Source organism: Meleagris gallopavo, chromosome 1, assembly GCF_000146605.3.
Source record: "Meleagris gallopavo isolate NT-WF06-2002-E0010 breed Aviagen turkey brand Nicholas breeding stock chromosome 1, Turkey_5.1, whole genome shotgun sequence".
NCBI lineage: Eukaryota > Metazoa > Chordata > Aves > Galliformes > Phasianidae > Meleagris > Meleagris gallopavo.
This window is the reverse complement of record NC_015011.2, coordinates 89,323,844-89,345,751: the sequence shown is the minus strand read 5'-3', so window position 1 is coordinate 89,345,751 and position 21,908 is coordinate 89,323,844. Positions and strand designations below refer to the sequence as shown.

Genomic DNA, 21,908 nt, shown 5'->3' with positions numbered 1-21,908 from the left:
TTTTTTTTAAATGCTCTCACTAGTTAAGTTCTCTCCTTTTATGCTCTGCCCCTGAATGTGTTATTGTTTTATTTTCCCCTTTGCTGAAACATTTGGTTTCCCTGGGAAACATGGTTGAATTGACTCATTTAGGTGTACTTTCCTGAAGGGAAATACTGGGCCAAGAACCCACCTGAGTGCATTTTCCCCTCTCCTTACCTGCCCCAAAGGAGCTCTTTACTGTGTAACAGTGACATGCTTCTGTCAGAGAGCTGTAAGCACCTGTCATTGCCTCCACTACTGACAGCAGCTGCCCTTCTGTTTTCTTCTTCTGCCTTTTCTGCTCTTTCTGCCTCCACTCATACTCCCTCTTGCCAACCCCATCACTTCATCTGTTAAGACCTGATTCATTAATTACATCTGCAATCTAATATTCGCAAGGGGCGGGGGGGAGGGGGAAATCCGAGCAACACTGAGCATAAGGAAGAACCCTAGGAAAGTAATAAAGGTAGAACAAATGCAATGCAGAGGAATAGGGCACTCTGGTGCTCTATAGATTCCCTCTATTTATAGTTCACTCCCTTCTGAGTTGCCTCCTCTCAATGCTTCATACCCTCCTCTCCCAAAAACATCCTTGCTTTCAGTTTCTTTCTTCCAACCCTCTTGTTTTCTCTTCCTCCAATTCACTTAGGCTTTTACTCCATCTGTACTTCATCACAGCCATCTCAAGAGTGGGAAAGCATCACATGAGCTCTCGTTATCTACTTATTCAGCATGAGCTGACACAATGCCAATGAAATCTACACAGACTGAGAAACTATCTGTACCAGAGGGAAACATACATTTGACCTTTTCTTACACTTGCTCAAGGGAAAAATTAGAATTGCCAGGATAGAGAAAGGACTGATTGTGACCGGCCATTAGGACTAATGCTTAAACTAGTCTTTAAACTCCTCAGTCTTATGTGTAGAATTTTATATTGGTAAATTCAGAATCGATAAACATAATTCAAAAAACTCAAAAGCCACCCTACTCATAGCAAGTATTCTTCTCTCCCTGAATAACTCTTTGCCTCATATGTAATACATTAATAGTATAATAACAATGACTCTTACGAAACTCCAGGCTTGTTTTAAAATTCCATCCCTCCATTTATTATTTCCAAATGGTCAGTACACTATATATCAACATTTTCCTCAATCCTCACCCCCCAACCCACTCTCAGCCATAAGATACATATCTTAGTACCCACACTTAGCCTGCAATGGAACGTAAAATATTTCAAGTTCATCAAATGACTTACCTCTGCACCTTAAAATCAAACATAATGTCACTCCAGCACCACAGACAACAGCAAGACTTGCAGGAAGTCCAATCTGGAGATATTGGAGCCTGGAGGAATCATCTGGGTTGAAAAAGAAAACCAGTTACAGAGCTAGATGTCAGTACCCACTGACTATATGATGATGGTATCTAACTTAATGAGAAAAGAAAAAGAATGCTCTACCCCCATAGCTTCAATGAGAGACAGACGGGATGTCTAGGTGCCAACCCACAAAAGGAACTGTTTCACTCATCCACTGTGTACAGACATACTTCCATTTTCAACACATATATCTGCATGGTTTCCCTTTGTGCAAATGATACTAAAAGTACATCAGCAGAACTGACCAGACATCCCTCCGGAATTTTGTAATTAATGACTGGTCTGTGTTAATTTCCATCCTTCATGCCCCTGCTGAGATATTTTGGTGATACAAGCACTATTTAGATTTTTCTTACAAATTTTGATGGCAGAAACATATCAAGTCCAGCACAGCCAGCTTAACCTTTACTACCTTTGTCTCTGGGAAAGTTTGCTCAAGAGTAGCACACAGCCACTCTCCACTTTCTCCAGACCATCAGCATTGTGGGGAAGTGGAAAAATTCAGCTCAAGGGGTCCAAAGTTTCACATCAAAAAATCACAGTTACTGTAGAGAGAACTTCTCTATCATCGCTAATAAAAAAAGGATCACTGAAAGAGAATAAGGAGCTCTTGTAACTTAAAATGGAGATCCAAGTAAGCTCCCACTGGAAACTTCCTCATACCATGCTGTGAAACATTTGGTTTCAGTTGACTAACTCTGAATTACTAATTTCTCTATCAACATGCACAAGAATTTTGGCGTTTCACCACTAAACAATCTGCCAAGTCCTGGCATTCAGTGGAAACAGCTGCAAAGAAAATCACAGTCACAAGAGTATGATGTAGAACAATTACAGAATGATGTTCTTTACCTGACAGATCTAGGGAGAGAGTCTGGTTCACAGCTGGGTGGGTAACCAGGCAGGTGACATTAGGATGTGTGGTGTTAACCCAGCTTATGTAGCTGACCCTGGTCACTGTTCCGTTGAGGTGGTGGACATCTTTCTCAACACTGTGATTACTTGCAGGGATCCAGGAGATTTTGGCAGCTGGTTTTCCAGCAGTAGCTTGGCAAACAGCCACTCCGTTCTTGTCAGAGGTCAGAGACAATGTAGGAGGGACTGCAGAAGAAGTAAATAGACTACAGTCATTATGCCAGAGTAAGGTCTCTAACTGAGAAACAAAAACAGTACTATTTTTTAGGTTTTGTGTGGCCAACTTAAGATATTTTAAAATAATTCAGAATATTAACACCAGCCATCTTTAGGGGAAAAAACACATTAAAGTCCAAGGTAAATATCTCTAAAAATTGGTAGCTGCACTTAGAATTGTGGTTTCCTCACATTTTCCAAAGGATGGCTATAACTGTAACAGAAGATGGGATGTTGGATAGGGCTGGATTAAATTAAGATTTGAAAGTATAGCAGTGCATATACTGAGCAAAACATCGTAGCTTGCTGAAGCTACAAGCTAAGAAATTCGTAGTATGGATAGAAAGGAGGAAATGGAGAAATACTATTCTGCCTAAAGCCTAACAATTTATGTTCTGCATTTGACAAAACAGATTCTGCAAGGAAGAAGAAAAAAAAACAATATCAAGGGACAAATATTAACAGTAGCAATTACTGATTTGCAGAATAATTTTCCCATAAGACTTCCAAGTATTACTAAAAATCAACTAAGATGATCAGAACAAAAAATCCTCTCATAAGTAAAATGTTTCTTGCAATTTAAGGAAAGCTAGAGATAATCTACGCATCTCAGAAAGATTGTCTGATGCATTGCTTTTGTTTCCTAATACTTTCTCTTCCTGACTTGGTTGAAAATAGCCTAAAATCATTTTTATTTCAGTGATACAGTACTACAACATTCAATGCTTCTGGAAGAGTTAAATATTTCCAGATAATGTCCGGAAACTCTTGCTTCCTTCCTATTTGGTCCTTATCCAAACAAAGTACACAATGTGTGCATTGTGAAATTTGGTTCAGCTTTAAGTAGCAATATTTATTTAGTATCATCTGTTTGTACTAACTTAACCAACAGTGTGCACTCCTGTTCGTGTGAACATTCACACAGCATTCAAATTCCATGTTACATCCAAAGAACTACATCAGAATCTATCCAGACTGTTCATCTGGAACATCTGAAAACAGTTCCTGATCATGAGGCAGAAACAAAAAAAAACAAAAAACAAAAAACAAAAAAAAAAAACAAAAAACAAAACAAAACAAAAAAAACAACAACTGATTATTTCTCATTAAAACAGCCCTATGTCTTCATATGGCTCCTTGCCCTCTCCAGTCATACTAAATCAAGTTTCATCTTTATCTTCAATCAAAAATCAATTTGGTCCTTTAACAACAACTCAAATCTGTTTTATGTCCACACAACAATGAAAAAGCACAGGTGCGTCTTACCTATGACAGTCAGAGAAAAGAAAAAAGAAAATTCCCCTCACTGCTGACAATTTCACAGGAGTAATTTCCCTCGTCATTCAGGTTCACAGGGTAAATACGTAGAGCTAGGTCGTGGTCAGGTGAGTATTTCCACATCATCCTCTCACTGCAGTTCAACATTCTTGACTCATTGAAATCCCTTCTATAAGCGAAAAAGCAGGAAGTGCTGGATTTTATCTTCCATGTCACCATTAGCAAAGACAGCTTGGACACTGATGGACAATCCAACACAGCCTCATGGCCAGCCTCCACATTCACCCTTCTATAAGCTACATGGGAAAAAGAGAAATAGAGAAAGAAAGAAGAAAAAAAAAAAGAATCATAGAATGGCTCGGGTGTGGAGGGACCTCAAGGATCAAGTTCCAACCACTTTGCCACACTTTGCCCCCACTTTGTGGGGCAAATAATACTAGACCAGGCTGCCCAGGGCCCCATCCAATCTGGCCTTGAACACCTCCACGGGATGGGGCATCCACAACCTCTCTGGGCAGCCTGTTCCAGCACCTCACCACTCTCTCTGTAAAGAACTTCCCCCTGACATCCAACCTACATCTTCCCTCCTTCAACTTAAAACCAATTTCCCTTGTCCTGCCATTATTTACCTTTGTAAAGGATTGACTCCCTCCTTTGTAGTCTCCCTTTAGGTACTGATAGGCTGCAACGAGATCACCCCACAGCATCCAGGCTGAACAAGCCCAGATCCCTCAGCCTGTCTTCATAGGGGAGATGCTCCAGCTCCCTGATCATCTTTGTGGCTCTCATCTGGACCCTCTCCAACAGCTCCATGTCTTTCTTTATTGGAGGCCCCAGACCTGGACACAGTACTCCAGATGGGGCCTCACAAGAGCAGGATAGAGAGGAACAATCATCTCCCAGTCCCTGCTAGCCACCCCTCTTCTGATGGAACCCAGGATTCCATTTGCTTTCTGAGCTGCAAGAGCACACTGCTGGCTCATTTTAAGTTTTTCATCCACCGGGACCACCAGGTCCTTCTCTGTGATAAGGTGAACCGATTACAGTGTAAGAAAAATCTGGGATAGCAGTGGAACAGGAGTTGGACTCAATAATCCTTATAGGTCCATTCCAACTCAAGATATTCTATGAACATATACCAATAAGAAGAGTAAGACTCAAGATCATCTGGCATAGTAGTTGATGGAGCATATGTGATAAATGGGTATATATCTGTTTTTTTCTGCCAGAAACCATAGCTCTGCTGGTGTTTTCTCATCTGCACAAGAGATGGATCTTCAGATTATTTGTGTTGGATCCCTATTAGAAATAATATTCTATGCGACTCTGCAAAGCACAGGATTATTTTGTCAGCTGACGTGATATCATTCTTCATACTGGTGAACTGTAAAATTTCAGTGTACCTGTGAGTCAGCAATACAGAGTATCAAACAGTGCTGAGTGCAGCTTGAATCTTCCTCACTTACCTGACCCTCCAATCAGGTGGATCATCAAGAAAAGGACTGCAGCCTGAACTGCCCATGTCTGAATCATCTTCAGTGAAAGGAATCAGCACTGCAGTAACAGAGGGCAAAGGAAATGGTGCGTAGTCGCAAGCTGTGATGCAAGTCCCTTCAAAGAAAACAGGAAGAAAACCTTTTTTTTCTTTGAAAACAGAAGTTGTAAGAAGGACCCCATGTCAAGTATCGTTCTTACACTAGAAAGAAGAAAGCAAAAAATGCTTTGGAAACAAAAAGGATTTCTGTTTACAGTCAAGTTTTAAAAACCCAAGATCTCATTTTCCCATCATCTCCAGTTACTCACTACTCACAACCAGCTAGCACACAGATAGTTACAGACCTCTTACTGCTGCTTCACAGATTTACCTGCAGAAGATGAAAAAAAGACTTTGCAAGAGCAAAGATGCATGCATCAAACTTTTTTTGAAAAAATCAAGGTAACAGCATTTGTGGGAAAACTCTGGACCTGGACTTGGCTATTTGAAGGAAGTAGCCCAGAGAAATGTTTAAATGTTTGCCCTGCTTTTAATTTCTCAAAGGGTAACTTCATTTCTGCAGTAGAAGTGAAAGGTCAACTGTCTTTTTGTGAGAGATCACAAACATGAGCTTGTTTCCTGCTTTTAGAGACACAGAGAATGAGGAAGCATTTTATTATTAACATGATTCCGTAATTATGTATACTTTTCAACAAACCATATCTTACAAATTGCTAGCTTCTTTTTGGCAAAAGGGCTGTTGCTTGAGCACAGGCCTGATGAGAAACATTGCTGGTACTTTCCTACAGTCGGTTAATCATACATAAATAAACCCAAATTTTTCTGGCATATTTGTACTATGCTCTACTGAAAAATAGGGCTATGTATTCCCACAGTCAAAATACTATCCTTTTCTACTCAGATCTCAAGACCTACAGCACCCTACTACAGTTCCCGCTGGCTCGGTCACAGCAAAGGGTTCCCAGCCACTGCATTGCTGTAACCTTATCACTGAGTGACAAAGCAGAGGTCTCAGTGTGTGCCTGTTTTTATGACACCGCAGTAGCCATACCCTGGCTGGGGTTTTCTGATGTTACTGTCAAAATCTGCAGCCACAGTTTTGTCTCAAGGCTCCTTCCCACCTTCCCATGAAGTTACCCGATTTTCCAGCACTCACCTCTGCATTTCTTCAAGCTCTTCTTGGTCCTTTCATTGTTCTCTCCTTCATACCACCATCTGCATCGCTTTAATCTCCCACACACTACTGGACATGACTGGAAAATGGTGTTGCCATCCTATGGGAAGTGCAGATATGTTGTTCTCATTCCTAAGTCAGACACCAATACACATCTAGCTAGCAAGTGTCTTTCTGACACAGCTGATTTAGAAACGTCATACGTGTTGCAACAGGACCTTCCTTTTGGGTTATTTATGGTCATGCTCTGTTCACACTCGCATTACCCATATTAATACAAGGATGCTTCAGTGAAGGTACTGAGAGGAGGAGGGACACATATATATGTCCTTCTATGTATGTAAAAATATATCAAGTAAAGAAAAAAAAAAAATAGAATACTGCCACACTTATGGAACTGAAAAAGAAGCAATAGTGCTACATTTGTGATCTGAGTGCAAGAGGCAACAATACTCAATGCAACTTATACACGATGCAAGATGTATGCACATTCTCACAACAGCTTGATAGCTTTTCTGCACAATTCTAACAAAACACCAATGTATCTGGATGAAAAGCTTTTACTGCAGCCTGAAAATGCTGATGCAAGCACATTGATCAGTATTCTACAGCTAACATGCAAGTAATGGGTAATGTAAGTCTTATATTCCCAAACTGTCAAATTTCATTTTTGTTCACTTTAAATCTTTGCCACAGATGACATAACTTTTGTGTTATTTAGTATCAATGAAGAAGTTGCTTTTTTCTATAATTTAGATAAATTATGCATGCAAAAGCTGCTTTCGTGAAAGAGCTTGTTTTTTCCTAAAAAAAACAACAAAATATTATTTTTGGCCGAAAGTGTGCACTGAATTAGACCCAATTTGGAAATTGTTTTTCTGCCTCTTTCAAAAAAAAGTTCTCCGCAATGTTTATCAGAAAATTCAATATTCACCGATGTTGATGGATCCATAAATATTCATATACAGCATATTATGACATTGGAACTTGTCCCAGAGAACTATCATTTTTTAAAACGCATACAAGTCATGTATACACTAAACTTATTTGCTCAAAAGAACAGACATTAATGATTAAAAATGGGGCCTTACGGAAAGAATAGAGAATGTCACTCTGCTTAAATATTCATGTATGAAACACTGAATTTAGATTGCAATTTTTAAGGTTCACAGTCCTCAACTGCTTACGCCTCTGAGCAAGAAGTAAATCTCAAAGTAGAACCCCAGAAGGAGAAACCCAGCACAACTGAATCCAATTCATTTAAAAGCAGCAAATGAATGTCTGTAGATTGTCTTGTATCATTTCCTTTGATGGAATTAAAATGCCCCAACAACTGCATTAAAATAAATTAAAGTTTTAACTCAGCCTCGATGGTGGTGTCTGGCATGAGACCCCGCAATGCATGTATCACTCTCCCATTACCCTCCACACTGCAGCTGGGAATGGCACTGCTCACGCTCGGTTGCCTCTCATGAATGCTGAGGGGAAGGAAGTTGCTCAGAATCAGCCTGGAGAAGGGACCTCCAGCTCCAGGAGCACGGGAGGTAAAAGGCAGCCGTGCCAGCACACTCTGGTCCTTAGATAATCTTAGTCCTGGGGAGGAGAAACAAGACGTTAGCACAGAGGCCCAGTTGGGATGCTGGTCCCAGCTTCCACGCACCAGGGAACAGCTCTGGAACACCTGTAGCTCCTTTCTGGTTGTCCTCACGAGAACAGAGAATTTAGAAGTGGCTCAGCTCAGGACAATTTGTCCCAGATAGTCCCTATTTTCTTTGCACTGTTCACAAATTTCTGTTGATGCTCCCAAGATTATAGCATGCAGCTGACTTGTCTCGCAGACAGACAGAGCTCCTTGCCCTCCTGCGACAGCTCAGTGAAAAGAAACCATCTGGTGGTACATTCCCCCAGAAGAGGATGTGACACAGAGCTAGGGAAATACCGCGTTCAGACATGAGGAACAAAACGCAGCCTCTGGTTGCATTATACTGTGTATCAAATACAAGATGCAAGCCCCGAGCTATGTAAAATGACAATTAAAGTGGATTAATAAAAGCCAAGTCCAACATAACGAAAATATATTTAACACAAAGCGAAGAAAAAAAGGTGCTGCTCATAAAGAATCAATGCGAGCAGTGCATCAGTCATCACCACAAACCTTTGTAAATGTCACATGGCCATTGCCATGATTAACAGGAAAATATGACGCTGCTTTGCAGTGGAATCACATTTTTAAGTGTAGCAAAGATCTTCAGAAGCCTGTTCCTTCCTCTGGGCAAGGGAGGGGAGGAAGGGATGGTACAAAGAGGAACCAGTTGCGTGTAGCTACGAGCTGCACCACAATGAGTCAAAAGGCAGAAGCCAGCCAGCGCTGTCTGACGTGGGAGGTACACAGACAGCCCCAGATCAGCCTTCACCATTAGCTGCCCTGTGAGGCCTCAGTAACTCTGTAAGATGGAATACCTCCTGATAACATACTGCAATAAAAAACAGAGCAGTTCAAATAGCAGTCTCAGAATCTCCCTTTTCTCCTCCAAGTTTTCACAGCAGCCCTCAGACATTGGAGCTGTAGCAGTTACCTGGGGAAAGGAAGCAGCAATGGTGTCTGTGTGTCTGCATTTTCTCCGTATCTTAGCCACAGGCTATTTTCATGCAGCCTATTTTCTGCATAGGAAGCTTTGCAGAAAGTCTGAGAGCGGTCTGCAGCCTCCACTCATGGGACAGACTCTGTTCAGCTGGTGTCTCCAGATGAAAATGAAGTCATAAAATACAGGAAACCTTTGAAGGCTCTGGAAAGAAGACAAATCCCATAGAATTATAGAATTGTTTGAGTTGGATGGGACCTCTAAAAGTCATCTAGTCAACGTCCCTGCAATGATTACATACAGCTACATCAAGTGTCCATCCAGCCTGACCTTGGGACGAGGCGTCCACCACCTCTCTGGGCAGCCTGTTACAGTGCCTCATCACCCTTAATGTAAAAAAACTTCTTCCTTATATCCAGTCTAAATCTCCTCTCTTTTAGTTTGAAACCATTTTATCTTGTTCTATCACCACAGACCCTGCTAAAGAATCTGTCGCCTTCCTTCTTACAGAACCCCTTTAGATACTGAAAAGCTGCTCTCAGGTCTCCCCAGAACCTTTTCTTCTCCAAGCTGAACAGTCCCAGCTCTCTTAGCCTGTCCTTACAGGGGAGGTGTTCCTCAGATCCTTTTTGTGGCCCTCCTCTGGAGGTACTCCAACAGGTCTATTTCACTCCTGTGTTGAGGACTCCACATCTGGATGCATCACTCCAGGTGAGGTCTCACCTGAGCAGGGTAGAGGGGCAGGGGCAGGTCCACCTCCACTGACCTGCTGGCCACACTTCTTCTGATGCAGCCCAGGATACGGTTGGCTTTCTGGGCTGCAAGGGCCATTACTGGCTCACATCCAGCTTCCCATCCACCTGCATCCCCAGGTCCTTTTCAGCAGGGCTGTGCTCAATCCTTTCGTCCTTCAGCTTCTGCTGACAGAGGGGGGTATGTGAAAAAGAGTGGAAAGAGCTCTTCATTCTCAGAAACTGACATGTATTTAGGGGTTAGGGGAGGTTGCATCCTTTCTCTGTCCTTAGCTACCCTCCATAACTACCTGCTGCTGGCCACTGCAAGTGGCACTGGGTAGATGGACCTCTGGTTTGACTTCATAGCCTTCTAGTGTTTTTATTCTCTGAAGGATTACCTAACACTGAGAATGCACTCATGAAGCCCTCTCCTAGCACAGCAAAAGTTTGTTAGTAATGTTAGAGAATGGAGGAACTTCAGCTTCTGCTCAAACTCATTTGTCTTCTACTTACTGGCAAGTGAAAGTCATAGATAATTACCAGCTACAAAATTCAGCCCACCCAGTTCATGAACCAGCCTCATTCAGTTCTAAATAAGAAAAACTACATAAACTTTCTCTATAAACTGGAAAATAGAGGGTAGATGGCTTCCTGAAAGGGAGAGAATTGCTTAATAGAAAGAGCTGTCAAAAGAGTTATGAAGTGTTTGTACTGAAATAAATAATTACTGTTTTCTGGCAACTTATATCTGAAGGTAAATAGGCTTAAACATTCCTCCTCAGCAGGGTGGATGTTTGCTGTGTCTATGCGTTCAATTTGTCAAAATATTAATGATTAGAAAAACACTAATACTAACATTACCACAATGTGTTTTTTCCCTAGCAGGGTGAAAAACAAGCAAAACAGCAGATGAGTGTATTGCCTGTTTGTTTGCTTTCTTATTTGTTTTTAGTAGCTGTAATTCAACAAAACAGGTGTGAATTGCCTCTCCTTTCAGAAATATTTACCTTCTTAACACTGGCCAATCTAGAAAATAGCCTGTGAAGTTATTGCCTGAGCTAAATTGTACACCTCACATCCATAGCTGCCTTGCAGCCAACCTGTTCAGAAAGCCCATGATGGGAGTAGGACCAAAGGATGAATAGCAGTAAGAATAGCCTCTGGTAAGCCTGTTCTCTTCCTTGCAGGAAAACAGATGTTTGCCTTGAAGAGGAAAATACAGAAACAGCCCGTGAATGTAACATCTTGATTTTCCAAGGTACAAACCACCTGTGGTTCCCACTGATGTCAGCAAACATACAGTGGGACAAACGCTGCTGATAGTAAAACCTTTAAAACCTGAAACTTCCAAGATAAATGTCCAGAGGCTATTACATTGCCATTTCCAGAGACTATGAAAAATGATTTCTATTTTAACTACAGCTAATCTACACTCACTGGACCAACACAGTAAAGCCCAGCAATTTCTGTTCTTGGCCCTATCAAATCCCCCTTACCAATTTTGGGGTCATTAACCCATTGTTCAGAGGCTTCTCATTTGATCCTAATGCTTCAACAACAAAATTTATCTTCAAAAAAGGTGTCCATTACTTTGGCTACTTTAATTTCCACCCCTTGTGGACTGCACCACTTCACACATTTCCCATGAAGAACCAAGGAACCAACAACCCAAAAGTACAGTTACCACCTTCAGAACTGTGGGATAATCCAAGAAATAGACTCCTAAAAATTCAATAATGAATAGAAAATAGATGATTCATAGGTGGACACAGCTCCCTAAACCCTTCAAATAAGGGTAGGCACATATCTCAGATTCCTTGGATGAAAGTTTCTCTCCCATCCCAGCCTCAGGAATTGGCCTTTCCTTACACAGCCAAATGTGAGCCAATGTACCATATATCCTGAGCTTCTTACAAAGCTGCAAACTTCAAATAATCCCCACTTTAAGAAGAATAAAAATAGCAGTGGAAACTGACATGTAGCAGAAACAAAATCCCAGGTGGACCTTCCTCACCTATTAGTAGATCTTTGGTCTAGCTTCGCTGATCATGGTTTAGGCAGTTCTGAGCATGGGTAGAGCCACAGGATTATCAAGACTCTTTCCTTCAGCTGTTCACTACTCCTTCACCTCAGTTTGGAAAGGATTATACCCTTCAAAGCTACAGCTTTGTTCTCCATGGAGAGCTGTGAACATCCCTGCAAGAACTGCCCCAAACTCAGTTAGGAGTCCACTGCTCCACAAGAATCTGTATAGTGAGTCCTTAGACTCATCACTCAGCAGATTTTTACACACCTTTATTTACAGGAAGGGAAAACTTTGCTGCCTCTCCTGTGTTTGTAGGGCACATAGACCAGCACTGCCAAACATGAAGTTCATACTATTATGAAGTTCATAGCAAAGGAGAAGGTTAAAAATATTTATTTCAATAGATTCTTCTTTTTTTCTTTTTTTCTTTTTTTCTTTTTTTCTTTTTTTTTTCTTTTTTTTTCTTGTGGTTTATTACTGGAGTGGAACAAATAAATGGTAAAACAAAACATACAAAACACCAGTGTCACAGCAATGTTTATCACTGCCTACAATCTTCTGGTGCCACCACATAAGCCAAAGAGGATGCTTCTGCTTTTATTTGTATCGTTCTTCACTATACAGGCTTCTCTGCTGTCATAAACTCCCCCTCTCATGAACTAGCCTAGCACTCATAGTTCTGTGTCAATTAGGGCTCAGAAGAATTCACTCTGGTGGCTTCCAGTCCAACTTCAGATCCCAATTCTTGTCCATGCCTTTAGCAGTACTTCTGGCAGCATTATGCTCAGCATAGTGATGGGTGGTGCATCCTACAGCACATCCTCGTTCAGGTCTGTGTTGCTGGAACTTCCCAACCCTTTCACAGCTCATTGATTTGCAAGTGGAAAATGTGACATGAAGTTAGGTCAGCCCCCCTAAATGTTGATGTTATCGGCATCTGTGCTGTGGTTGTGCCTATGCATGTGCTGCTATAAAAAAACAATGTATAGAGAAATACAGACGCACAAGTTACTAGAGCTGTTGTATTCAAGTAGCAAAGTATTTAGGGATGTTTGGCATCACAGAGGTGCTGGGAGGACAGGGGTTAGCATCAAAATGAAGGTAGGAATGCAAAATGGTGCTGGCAGTGCTTCCCCACCTTTTTTTGTCACCACTTTTCCTTCTCAACCCCTGCTTGGACAACCTATAGATGCATATCTCACAGACCTCCTACTCAGCAGCAAAAGGTCCTTGGGCTATTTGCTGAGTCTCCATCATCAGAAATCTGGGTTGCACGTTGTTTCTGCACGGTTTATTGTCAGAGCGAGTTTATGACTCCAGTTATGATAAATACCCTCTAGCTAAAGGAATTTCAAAATGCATCCATGGGGATTTACCGCGTGTGCCTTTGAACTGCATAGACTTCCAGCAAGCTGCTGTCAGAGGATGCTTTTCCTGAACCTATCAAGTAAAACAAAATAGGAAAGCAAATTCAAAGTCCAGATTCAATACTTTGGAATTTAGCATTGCTGCTCAACCAGACCTACACACTTGTGCTGCAAGGCTGGTATGAGTGTGGCATGTGTGGATTTCTCCAAGCTAGCATTAATGCAGTTAATGAGGGCACAAGCAACAGTGATCTCATTATGCCCATAAGCGATCCTGGCTGAATGCATACTTGGACTACTAGTTTGAAAATCAGTTTTTTACTGAAAAAAAAAAAAAGATGTTTTCAACTGGGAGCTTTAGACAAGAAGCCTGTACTTCTTTACAGGTTCTAGAAACACATTCTTCACTATCTACTCAAACTTGTCTATTTCCTCCTCACACAGGGCAGTTCTGAGAAAGGAAAAGGACATTATAAATACCTGATCAACTCCGCAGATAAAACCCAGCTTCACCTTGACTACACTGTCACTGAGAAAAGGTTATTCTGCTCTGTAATAAATATAATTTTCTTATTACTGAAGTGCATTTACATCGCAGAATTCCTGCGGCCTTCACTAAGCATCCTCCACAACTTTTTTCTTACTAGGCAGAATGCATAGCTATTTCAGACTGAGAAGTCATGCTGACTGAAGTATATCAAATGTGTTCCTTTCCCTTCTCAGATACCATGGAAATACATTCATTTTCCCTCCCTCAGTACAAAATTTCTGTCTTCTGTCTCACTGCCTACAGTCCTGCTGCAAGCACCATTTATGACTCCTTTTGGCTCAAGCGCTCATTTTAGTTACAAGGAGAACTACTTGGAAACTGTTTCTATATGCTGTTTTTATATAGCACAAAGAAACTGAGCATTAAACTCTCTTTGAGCTCAAGAGAAGCTCTTCTTTAAAATTCCTACTTCATCTTCTAGTGCTTTATAAAAAAATCATGCATAGCTCTCATTAGTCTCTTTTCAGTTGTTCCTTATATTTGCCAGGAGGTGGAAACATAGCTACACCGACCCGCAGGAGAAGCGTCATGTTGGTGTATAATTGTACAGCATGCTGCTTGCTGAATTATAGCACTAAAAATATCTGCAGTCTGAATTGGCTCAGTGGAGCCCAAAATGCAGGATCCTACAATGCTCTTCCTGGCACCCCCTGCTTCTCCCTTTCCACCAGCTTGTGAGACATCCATACAGCTTATTACTGCCTCTCAACATCAAGGATGCCCTTTAAGCAGCTGGTTCTGTCAGATGTGACATACATTTATTTCAACCAGAATCCGAAATCAGGCTGCCTTTGATGGATAGGCTCACAAAGCAACAGCAACTGCAGCCCTTCACAGCTGATAAACAACCAGATAGCTGGCAAAGGGATAAGGAGATAAATGACCACTTGACTTATTTACTTAGAAGATACTTGTCTGCTTTTATTTTCAAACATATTACACACATGCTCAAATATGAAAAAGAGGTCAGAAGCGCTCATCAGATAAGCTTTAGTAGCAGAAATAATTCCCAAACATATTAACAAACACAGATATAACCATATTCCCACTTATATCTGAAAGGAAATTCAAAACTTTAGATGAAACTCCTAGCAGAATCACACAGTATAACAGATCCACATAGGGGCTGGAAGGAACCTCTGCAGATCAACCAGTCCAACCTCCTGCTAAAGCAGTTTCTTACAGCAGGTCACACAGGAAAACATCCAGGTGGGTTGTGAATATTTGCAGAGAAGGAGACTTTATCACCTCTCTGGGCAGCCTCAGTAAAAGAGTTCTTCCTCGTGTTTGTTACAGACCTTCCTGTGCTCCAATTTGAGCCCATCGTCCTTTGTCCAGTCATTGGGCACCACTGAAAACAGTCTGACTCCGTCCACTTGACTGTCTACTTTAGGCATTTATGAACAGTAATAACATCCCCCCCCTCAGCCTTCTATTCTCCAAGCAGAACAGTCCCAGGTCTCTCAGCCTTTCCTTGTGCAGGAGGTGCTCCAGGCTCCTCATCATCTTTGTGGCCCTCTGCTGGACTCTCTCCAGCAGTTCCCCATCTTTCTTGATCTGGGAAGCCCACAACTGGATACAATCCTTCAGATGTGTCCTCCCCAGGGCAGAATATAGGGTGAGTATCACCTCCCTTAGCCTGCTGGCCACTCTTTTTAATGCACCCTAGGACACCTTTGGCCTTCTTGGCCACAAGGGCACACTGCTGGCTCATGACAAACCTGTCATCCACCAGGACACTCAGGTCCTTCTCTGCAGAGCTCCTCTCCAGCAGGTAAGCCCATAACCTGTACTGATGCATGCAGTTATTTCCACCTAGGTGTAGGACTCTGCACCTCACCCTGTTGAATCTCATCAGGTTCCTCTCTGCCCAGCTCTGCAATCCATCCACTGAATGGCAACACAGCCTTCTCAAAAGGCAAAAAGGATAACGGGGCACAACGTTGTTAAAAGATTGTAGACAAAAGGAAAATGAGTCAAAGTGCAAAGAAGAAAAACACACAAAACAAACAAACAAAAAAATAAAATCTATTGGTGTTCAGGAGCAAAATATACTAACACAAATTAATAGAATGCATGCCTATCCAAAAAAGTGACAGGTGCAAGATCATATCTCTGAGGTGGTTTTGAAGGATCATCTGGCCAAGAGAGGCACTCACACATCTAAATCAACTGCCTCAGCTTGGGCTCAGTATTGAAGCTGCAAGGCATCTCATGTCACATTAGCACTCATCTACACATTCCCAAAAGTCCATGCCAGCTGCATATGAAGTCCATAACGCAATGATCCTGTGCTACCTCAGTGCACTCTGCCTTCACACAGCCAGGAATCAGATGAGACAGGTGGTTTCCTTTCATGTTGGCCTGAACCCAGCTCAACTGCATCTTCTGCAAAATCTCTCAAACCAAGACTCATGCAAGTTAGACGGATTTTGTTTTACTTTCCTGCCTAGCAAGCTTTAGCCTCCTAATTCCTAGGGAATTATTATAATGAGAAAAGGGGGATATTCAAATACAAGGACCATGCCAGAAATCCATCTAGGTGAGACTTGTAATTTTATAAAGCAATTCATAATCTTTTTCTTCAGAGAAGATCTACTCTTCTGTGATCTTGTGATCATTCAGGTTAGGATGATCACAACAGAGATCTTCGCCAATACAGAATCCACCTTCAGAGCTCAATGAATGTGAGCAGAGGACACCTGCCATGCAATCAGTTCACAACTTTGCAAAAATGATTGAACAGGGACACTGGCACTGTGTGTTTCAGCCCTCCAGCTTTTCTGCACAATATTTTTTTCCTCTTTTGTGCAATGAAGCAAGAGAAAAAAAATTGCCTTAATATGAAAAAATAATCCACAGTGGTGACTGTTGTACTTTAAGCCTCACTTTCCATAAGCACCAGTTCCCCCCAGAGCCTACACATGTAACAAGATATTCAAGGGGCAATAAGACAAAAATGTTTGCATACACAGACGTCTCTATTTTAAAAAAAAGCACAGATCTGTTTTGAATAAAATAACTTTACTACTCGTGAATTTTGCTATGGCTATAAGCCTGCAACAGATGCCTGACGAACTGAGACAGACGTGTCTTCCCCAAGGTTAATGCACATTCACCCACACTGCTTTTTCTACCCAATTCCCTTCAGCTCTAGCAGGGGCACTAGGAGTAGAAGCTATTCACATTAGTTCAGAGAAGTTCACAACCAATCGAAACAACCCCAAACATAGATCACATACATCATGCACAGACTGAGAGACAGTGGAGCACGAAACTTATTCCACACGTCACGAGTGTGCCAGCTATCAATTTTAGTCTCGCACCCTCGGAGGAGAGGAAGACATAACCTCACTGACATAGTTTTTATCAAGGAAGATTTCAAGAGACAGCCACGTGGTCTCCCAGCTCCCTCTGCAAGGAAGCCCATAGATACTCAAAGCTTACCAGTAACATTCACCCCAATGAAGTATCACTCCTTTTGGTCCTGCACTGACAGTGTCCGACCACTGTCCGACTGGTTGACGTCCTAAATTTTCAGCAGCAGAGGGAACATGACATTTGCACTGGGGTCTGCCAGAGGTGCAAGTGCTCCATCTCTTTTCCAAACCCAATCTCACTGCATTATTTGGGTGTTTTTTGTTTTGTTTTGTTTTGTTTTGTTTTTTGTATCAGTAGGCCTCCATTTGGAAAACTGATCCTGTTGATACTTCCTGGTGTTGTTCAGACAGGTTCTCACCTTCTTTCAGATATTTTTTGACAGATTGCAAAAAATGATGACAGATGTCCTCTCAGAGACAGTGGCAATGCAGTGGCACAGGCTGCTCAGGGAGGTGGTGGAGTCACCATCCCTGGAGATATTCAGTAGCCATGTGGATGTGGCATGGAGGGACGTGGTTAGTGTGCATGCTGGGTATGGGTTGAGAGTTGGACTGGGTGATCTTAGAGGTCTTTTCCAACCTTAGTGATTCTATGATTTTAGGAAAGTTAGGACTTAAAGCACAATCTTGTAATTATTTCTGAATCCTACAGTGAATTAAACAAATCAACAAATTCTTAAAACTAGCATTTGAATTTATACCTTCTCCTCAAGACAACACCTGCATCATTTTTATTTTAGATAGTGTAAAGAGCCAAGATCCCAGTAAACAGTCTGGGAACACACATTTAAATTCTTGTTTGCACTCTGAGTAGGAGAAGTAATCAAAATCAAAAAGTTCATTTTTATTTCATTTTCCCCCCCCATATTCACTGTTTACTACCACCTTAGACCAAGACATGGAAGAAAGGATTTAGGTTGTTCCATATTGTCCAGTACTTGTAATCTGAGTACTTGTGTGACTTAAATCAGTTCTTTTTTTTTATGCTCTGGTCTTCTTGTTTGCAGTGAAGGGCAGAAAAATTGTGGTCGTGAAAATGACAAACAAGTGTTTATCTACATTTTCTGCACTGCAGGGAAATTCCCATTCCGGTTACACCTGCAAAAAGTTGACTGTCTCATTGCTGTCTGTGTTATCCTAACTACAAAATCTGTTTTTCATGGGTTCTTATCTTTCCATTCTTTACTGGCTTTATTGTGGATACTTTCAGAAAGAGTCCCCATATAATTTTTGGTGTCAAGCCCTCATTTATGAGTCAGCTACCCAGCATCATGAAATTTTATTGGTTTTATCAAGCCAAATTCAATTTCAGTAGCATTTCCTATCTTAGATGAACTAGTAATCTTTGGATACTTAAAACCTTCAGAAACAGATTTAGAGCTAAGGGAAAAATCACAAGTTCATTTGTTCCTTTAACAGCTTTAGAGACAAACAAAAATTTACTTGCTGAATACATCAGAATGGATAGGCATTTGTTTCAGGGTAAGTGAAATCTCCTCAGATGTCTCAGGGTCAGTAAATCTGTCAGATTCACACAGCTAACAATTTCTCATTATAAGTTTGCATGGTAAGCATATATCAGAGCTGGAAAAAATTTAGATGCAAGATGAAAGAATCTGTTCTCCAGTGTCCTGATCTATCATAAGTATTTCCTGCCTTACGAACCTCCTAAGGAAAGAGAAAAAAAAAGCTTTCAACCCTTGTGCATGTTTATCTTATACCAAAATTAAAAATCAGAGGTAAATTTTAAATACTGAAATTCTATTTTCACTCTATTTTGTTCAAAAACATTAAAAGACAACACCAAATAAGCATATGCCCTAAAAAAAAACATGTCCAGAGGCTTTTTCAGACTGTTCCCTTCATGCATCTATACATATCTGCATCACTAAAATATTCAAATAAAGTGGATTCTAGGATTTCTCTTAGCAGTGTGCAAATAATGTTAAAATAGCAAAAGAAAAAGCAGGATTGATTTAAATCATCTGTTACAGAGGGAGAACAGTATAGTCATGAGGAAAAACATATATGAAAGATAAACAGGTCAGATTAAGCAGATTGATCTGTAACTGGGTAACACCATATACTGTTTTTAAAACAGAGATTCCAACAAAGTATTTCAAACTTTTATTTATTTTTATTGTTTTTCCTAGAAACAAATCCAGATAGCTTTCAGCTCTGTAGACAACATATGGGGAAAGAACGGTCCTCATGAAATCTGTCTTTTACTACTTTGGGTCAGAATTGCATTGAGAGCAAGCATGGCACACCTATACATCAGTCCTTCCAGATTTCTAATGGCCTTGTTTGTAATCTGTGCTAGGTGCTTGTCTTCACCGTGATGACACGGCATGACTCAATTTTGGATCTGCTGGTTTATAAACCAGTCAGTACCAAAAGGCGCCTTTTCATCCTCCTCCTTTAAGCCCTTGTTTGATGGAAATGTTTTTGTTTATCCATTTCAAAATTACATATCTTAACACACTGTCTTGTATAAATGACAAATGGCTGTCATTACTACTTTCTTCAGTGTAGAACAACAAATAACAGTTATATACTCAATTAAAGCATAAAGCTTTATGCTGTGAAGCAGTACAGAACTAATTTAGGTGAGAACACAAAGAGCTTGTAAATTTTATACCTCAAGATGCAAGTATTCTGTAACTGTAAAGAGAATAAGTCCATGTGCTAATTACTGAAAAGATGTGCCTTCTTTTTTTTCCTTTTTCCAAATCAAAATAATACGAAGAATCTCAATTAAATAACACAAAAGCAGGAAACTTCTAGAAGTAACACTCCACAGTTACTTAAGCTGAATAAATACAGAGCTTGACAGTATTACAGTGAATCAACAGGCCAGCAGAGCCAATGGATCATAATCCCAAACTAATAAAACAGATTACCACCACTCACAAAGTTAATACAAGGAGGAATTTCTCTAAGTATTGCCCTAGGAGACTTTAAAACATTGACAATACCCTTCAGCTTAGACTCCCTACACAGTGATCCAGCTCCAGAACTACAGGCTAATGAATAGCCCCGCTTACTTTTATATTTGTACATGCCTATGTGATTTAAGCATGTTTTTTCCTTTCACCTCTCTGTAACTAAACACAATTATGGAAGGTTCTTATTCCATCATCCCCTTCAAAATGACACACAGGTCTTAAAAGAAAGTATAACAGTAAAATCACATAGCAGCAGTTTTAAATCTGACCATTAACACAATGGAATCTGATTCAGTGAGTGACAAGTTGTTACTTAGCTTCAGAAATCATTACAGAACTTGTTTAGAAATCTCTTGTGCATAGACAAATGAAAACCAAGAGAATAACATAAGTGAACACTGCAAATAAACAAAAGCACAAGATTACAGAGCTTAAGCTACTTTTGCTTTACTTCTTGGGATCTTGCCATGGAGTCAAATAATGTGGAACTTACAGCCACACATAAGAGTTTTGTTCAGGTATTTTCTGGCTTCCCAATGACATAAATATTTAAATTCTTCCTTCTATGGATGCTCTGCCCAAGAAGACAGACTAATTTCAGCTATATCTGAGGATATGAACTTTTCTTTTTCAGTCTTCAGTTCTTGAGAAGGTTCCACTTGCTTCAGCTCAGAACCGAGCTCAATATTTCACCATCAGACAGTCGTGTAGGCTCAGATACTGTCAAGCCACTCAGAATGATTTTCAGGACAGGCAATTAGCTGACATGCAGGTGAATATTTCCTAAGATGTCTGTCATTTTATAGCTGAAATCAAGGACATAAGTTCTGCTGTCCCCAGAACCAGTGGGTGACCATTCTTACAAGCAAGTTAACATTATTTCCATGTTAGGTATGTCTTTTAAGGAAATGTATTCTGTCCTTAACATTTAGGCATAGGTTTCTAGTAGGATTTGTTCCTTGTCTGGAGGAGATTTTAAGCAAATAAATATCACCTCACAATCAACTCTACTAGCTTTTATATCATATAAAGATAATTTTCATGCTAAAGTGTTTCTTTCTCAAATGAAAGTAATGTTGGGTTCAGATCGTCTAGACTTATATTCCTCACAAAGCTTACCATGTTTTCTAAAGTTATCGAGGGAAAGGGCTGCATTCTACTGGCTCAGAGGAGATCTTGTTTCTCTCTGCAATTGCCTGAAGGGAGGCCGTGGTGAGGTGGGGGTCGGCCTCTTCTCCCAGGTAACAGCAATAGGATGAGAGGAAATGACCTCAAGTTGTGCCAGGGGTGGCTCAGGTTGAATATTATTAAACATTTATTTCCAGAAAGAGCGGTGAGGTACTGTAACAAAGAAGAGTCACCGTCCCTGGATGGTTTTTAAGAATTGTGTGGATGTGGCACTGAGGTACATAGTAGATGTATGGTGGGGATGGGTTGACAGTTGGACTGGGTGATCTTAGTGCTCTTTCCCAACTTTAATGATTCTATGATTCTATATAAACTACACCGGATCAGAGGGCATTAAACTGTCCCAGCACAAAAGCAAACATGAAGTGACCAAGAAGATAGAATCTTCTACAGGAAATTTGTATTTTTCTTTGCATTCATAGAATCACAGAATAACTATGGTTGGAGAAGACCTCTAAGATCATCCAGTCCAACCGTCCACCTACCACCACTATTTCTGACTAAACCATGTCCCTCAGTACAACATCTAAACATTTCTCAAACACCTTCAGAGATGGTGACTTTGCCACCTCCTTGAGCAGGCCATTCCTGTGCCTCACCACTCACTCAGACAATTTTTTCTTAATGTCCAATCTGACTCTCCCCGGTAC

At 40.8% G+C, this 21,908-nt stretch overlaps 1 protein-coding gene across 1 annotated transcript; it reads right to left on the bottom strand.

Annotated features, from left to right (window-relative positions):
- Window positions 1-1,161: 1,161 nt before the first annotated feature.
- On the bottom strand, window positions 1,162-8,377 carry LOC104913789 (cell surface glycoprotein CD200 receptor 1-B-like). The gene is made up of 7 exons (XM_019611936.2): window positions 8,144-8,377; window positions 7,906-8,076; window positions 6,466-6,583; window positions 5,281-5,425; window positions 3,814-4,110; window positions 2,258-2,506; window positions 1,162-1,384 (listed from the first exon to the last, which is right to left on the bottom strand). The coding sequence occupies exons 4-7, from the start codon at window positions 5,345-5,347 to the stop codon at window positions 1,221-1,223; spliced, it is 777 nt and encodes a 258-aa protein (XP_019467481.1). The 5' UTR covers window positions 5,348-5,425; window positions 6,466-6,583; window positions 7,906-8,076; window positions 8,144-8,377; the 3' UTR covers window positions 1,162-1,220.
- Window positions 8,378-21,908: the final 13,531 nt, after the last annotated feature.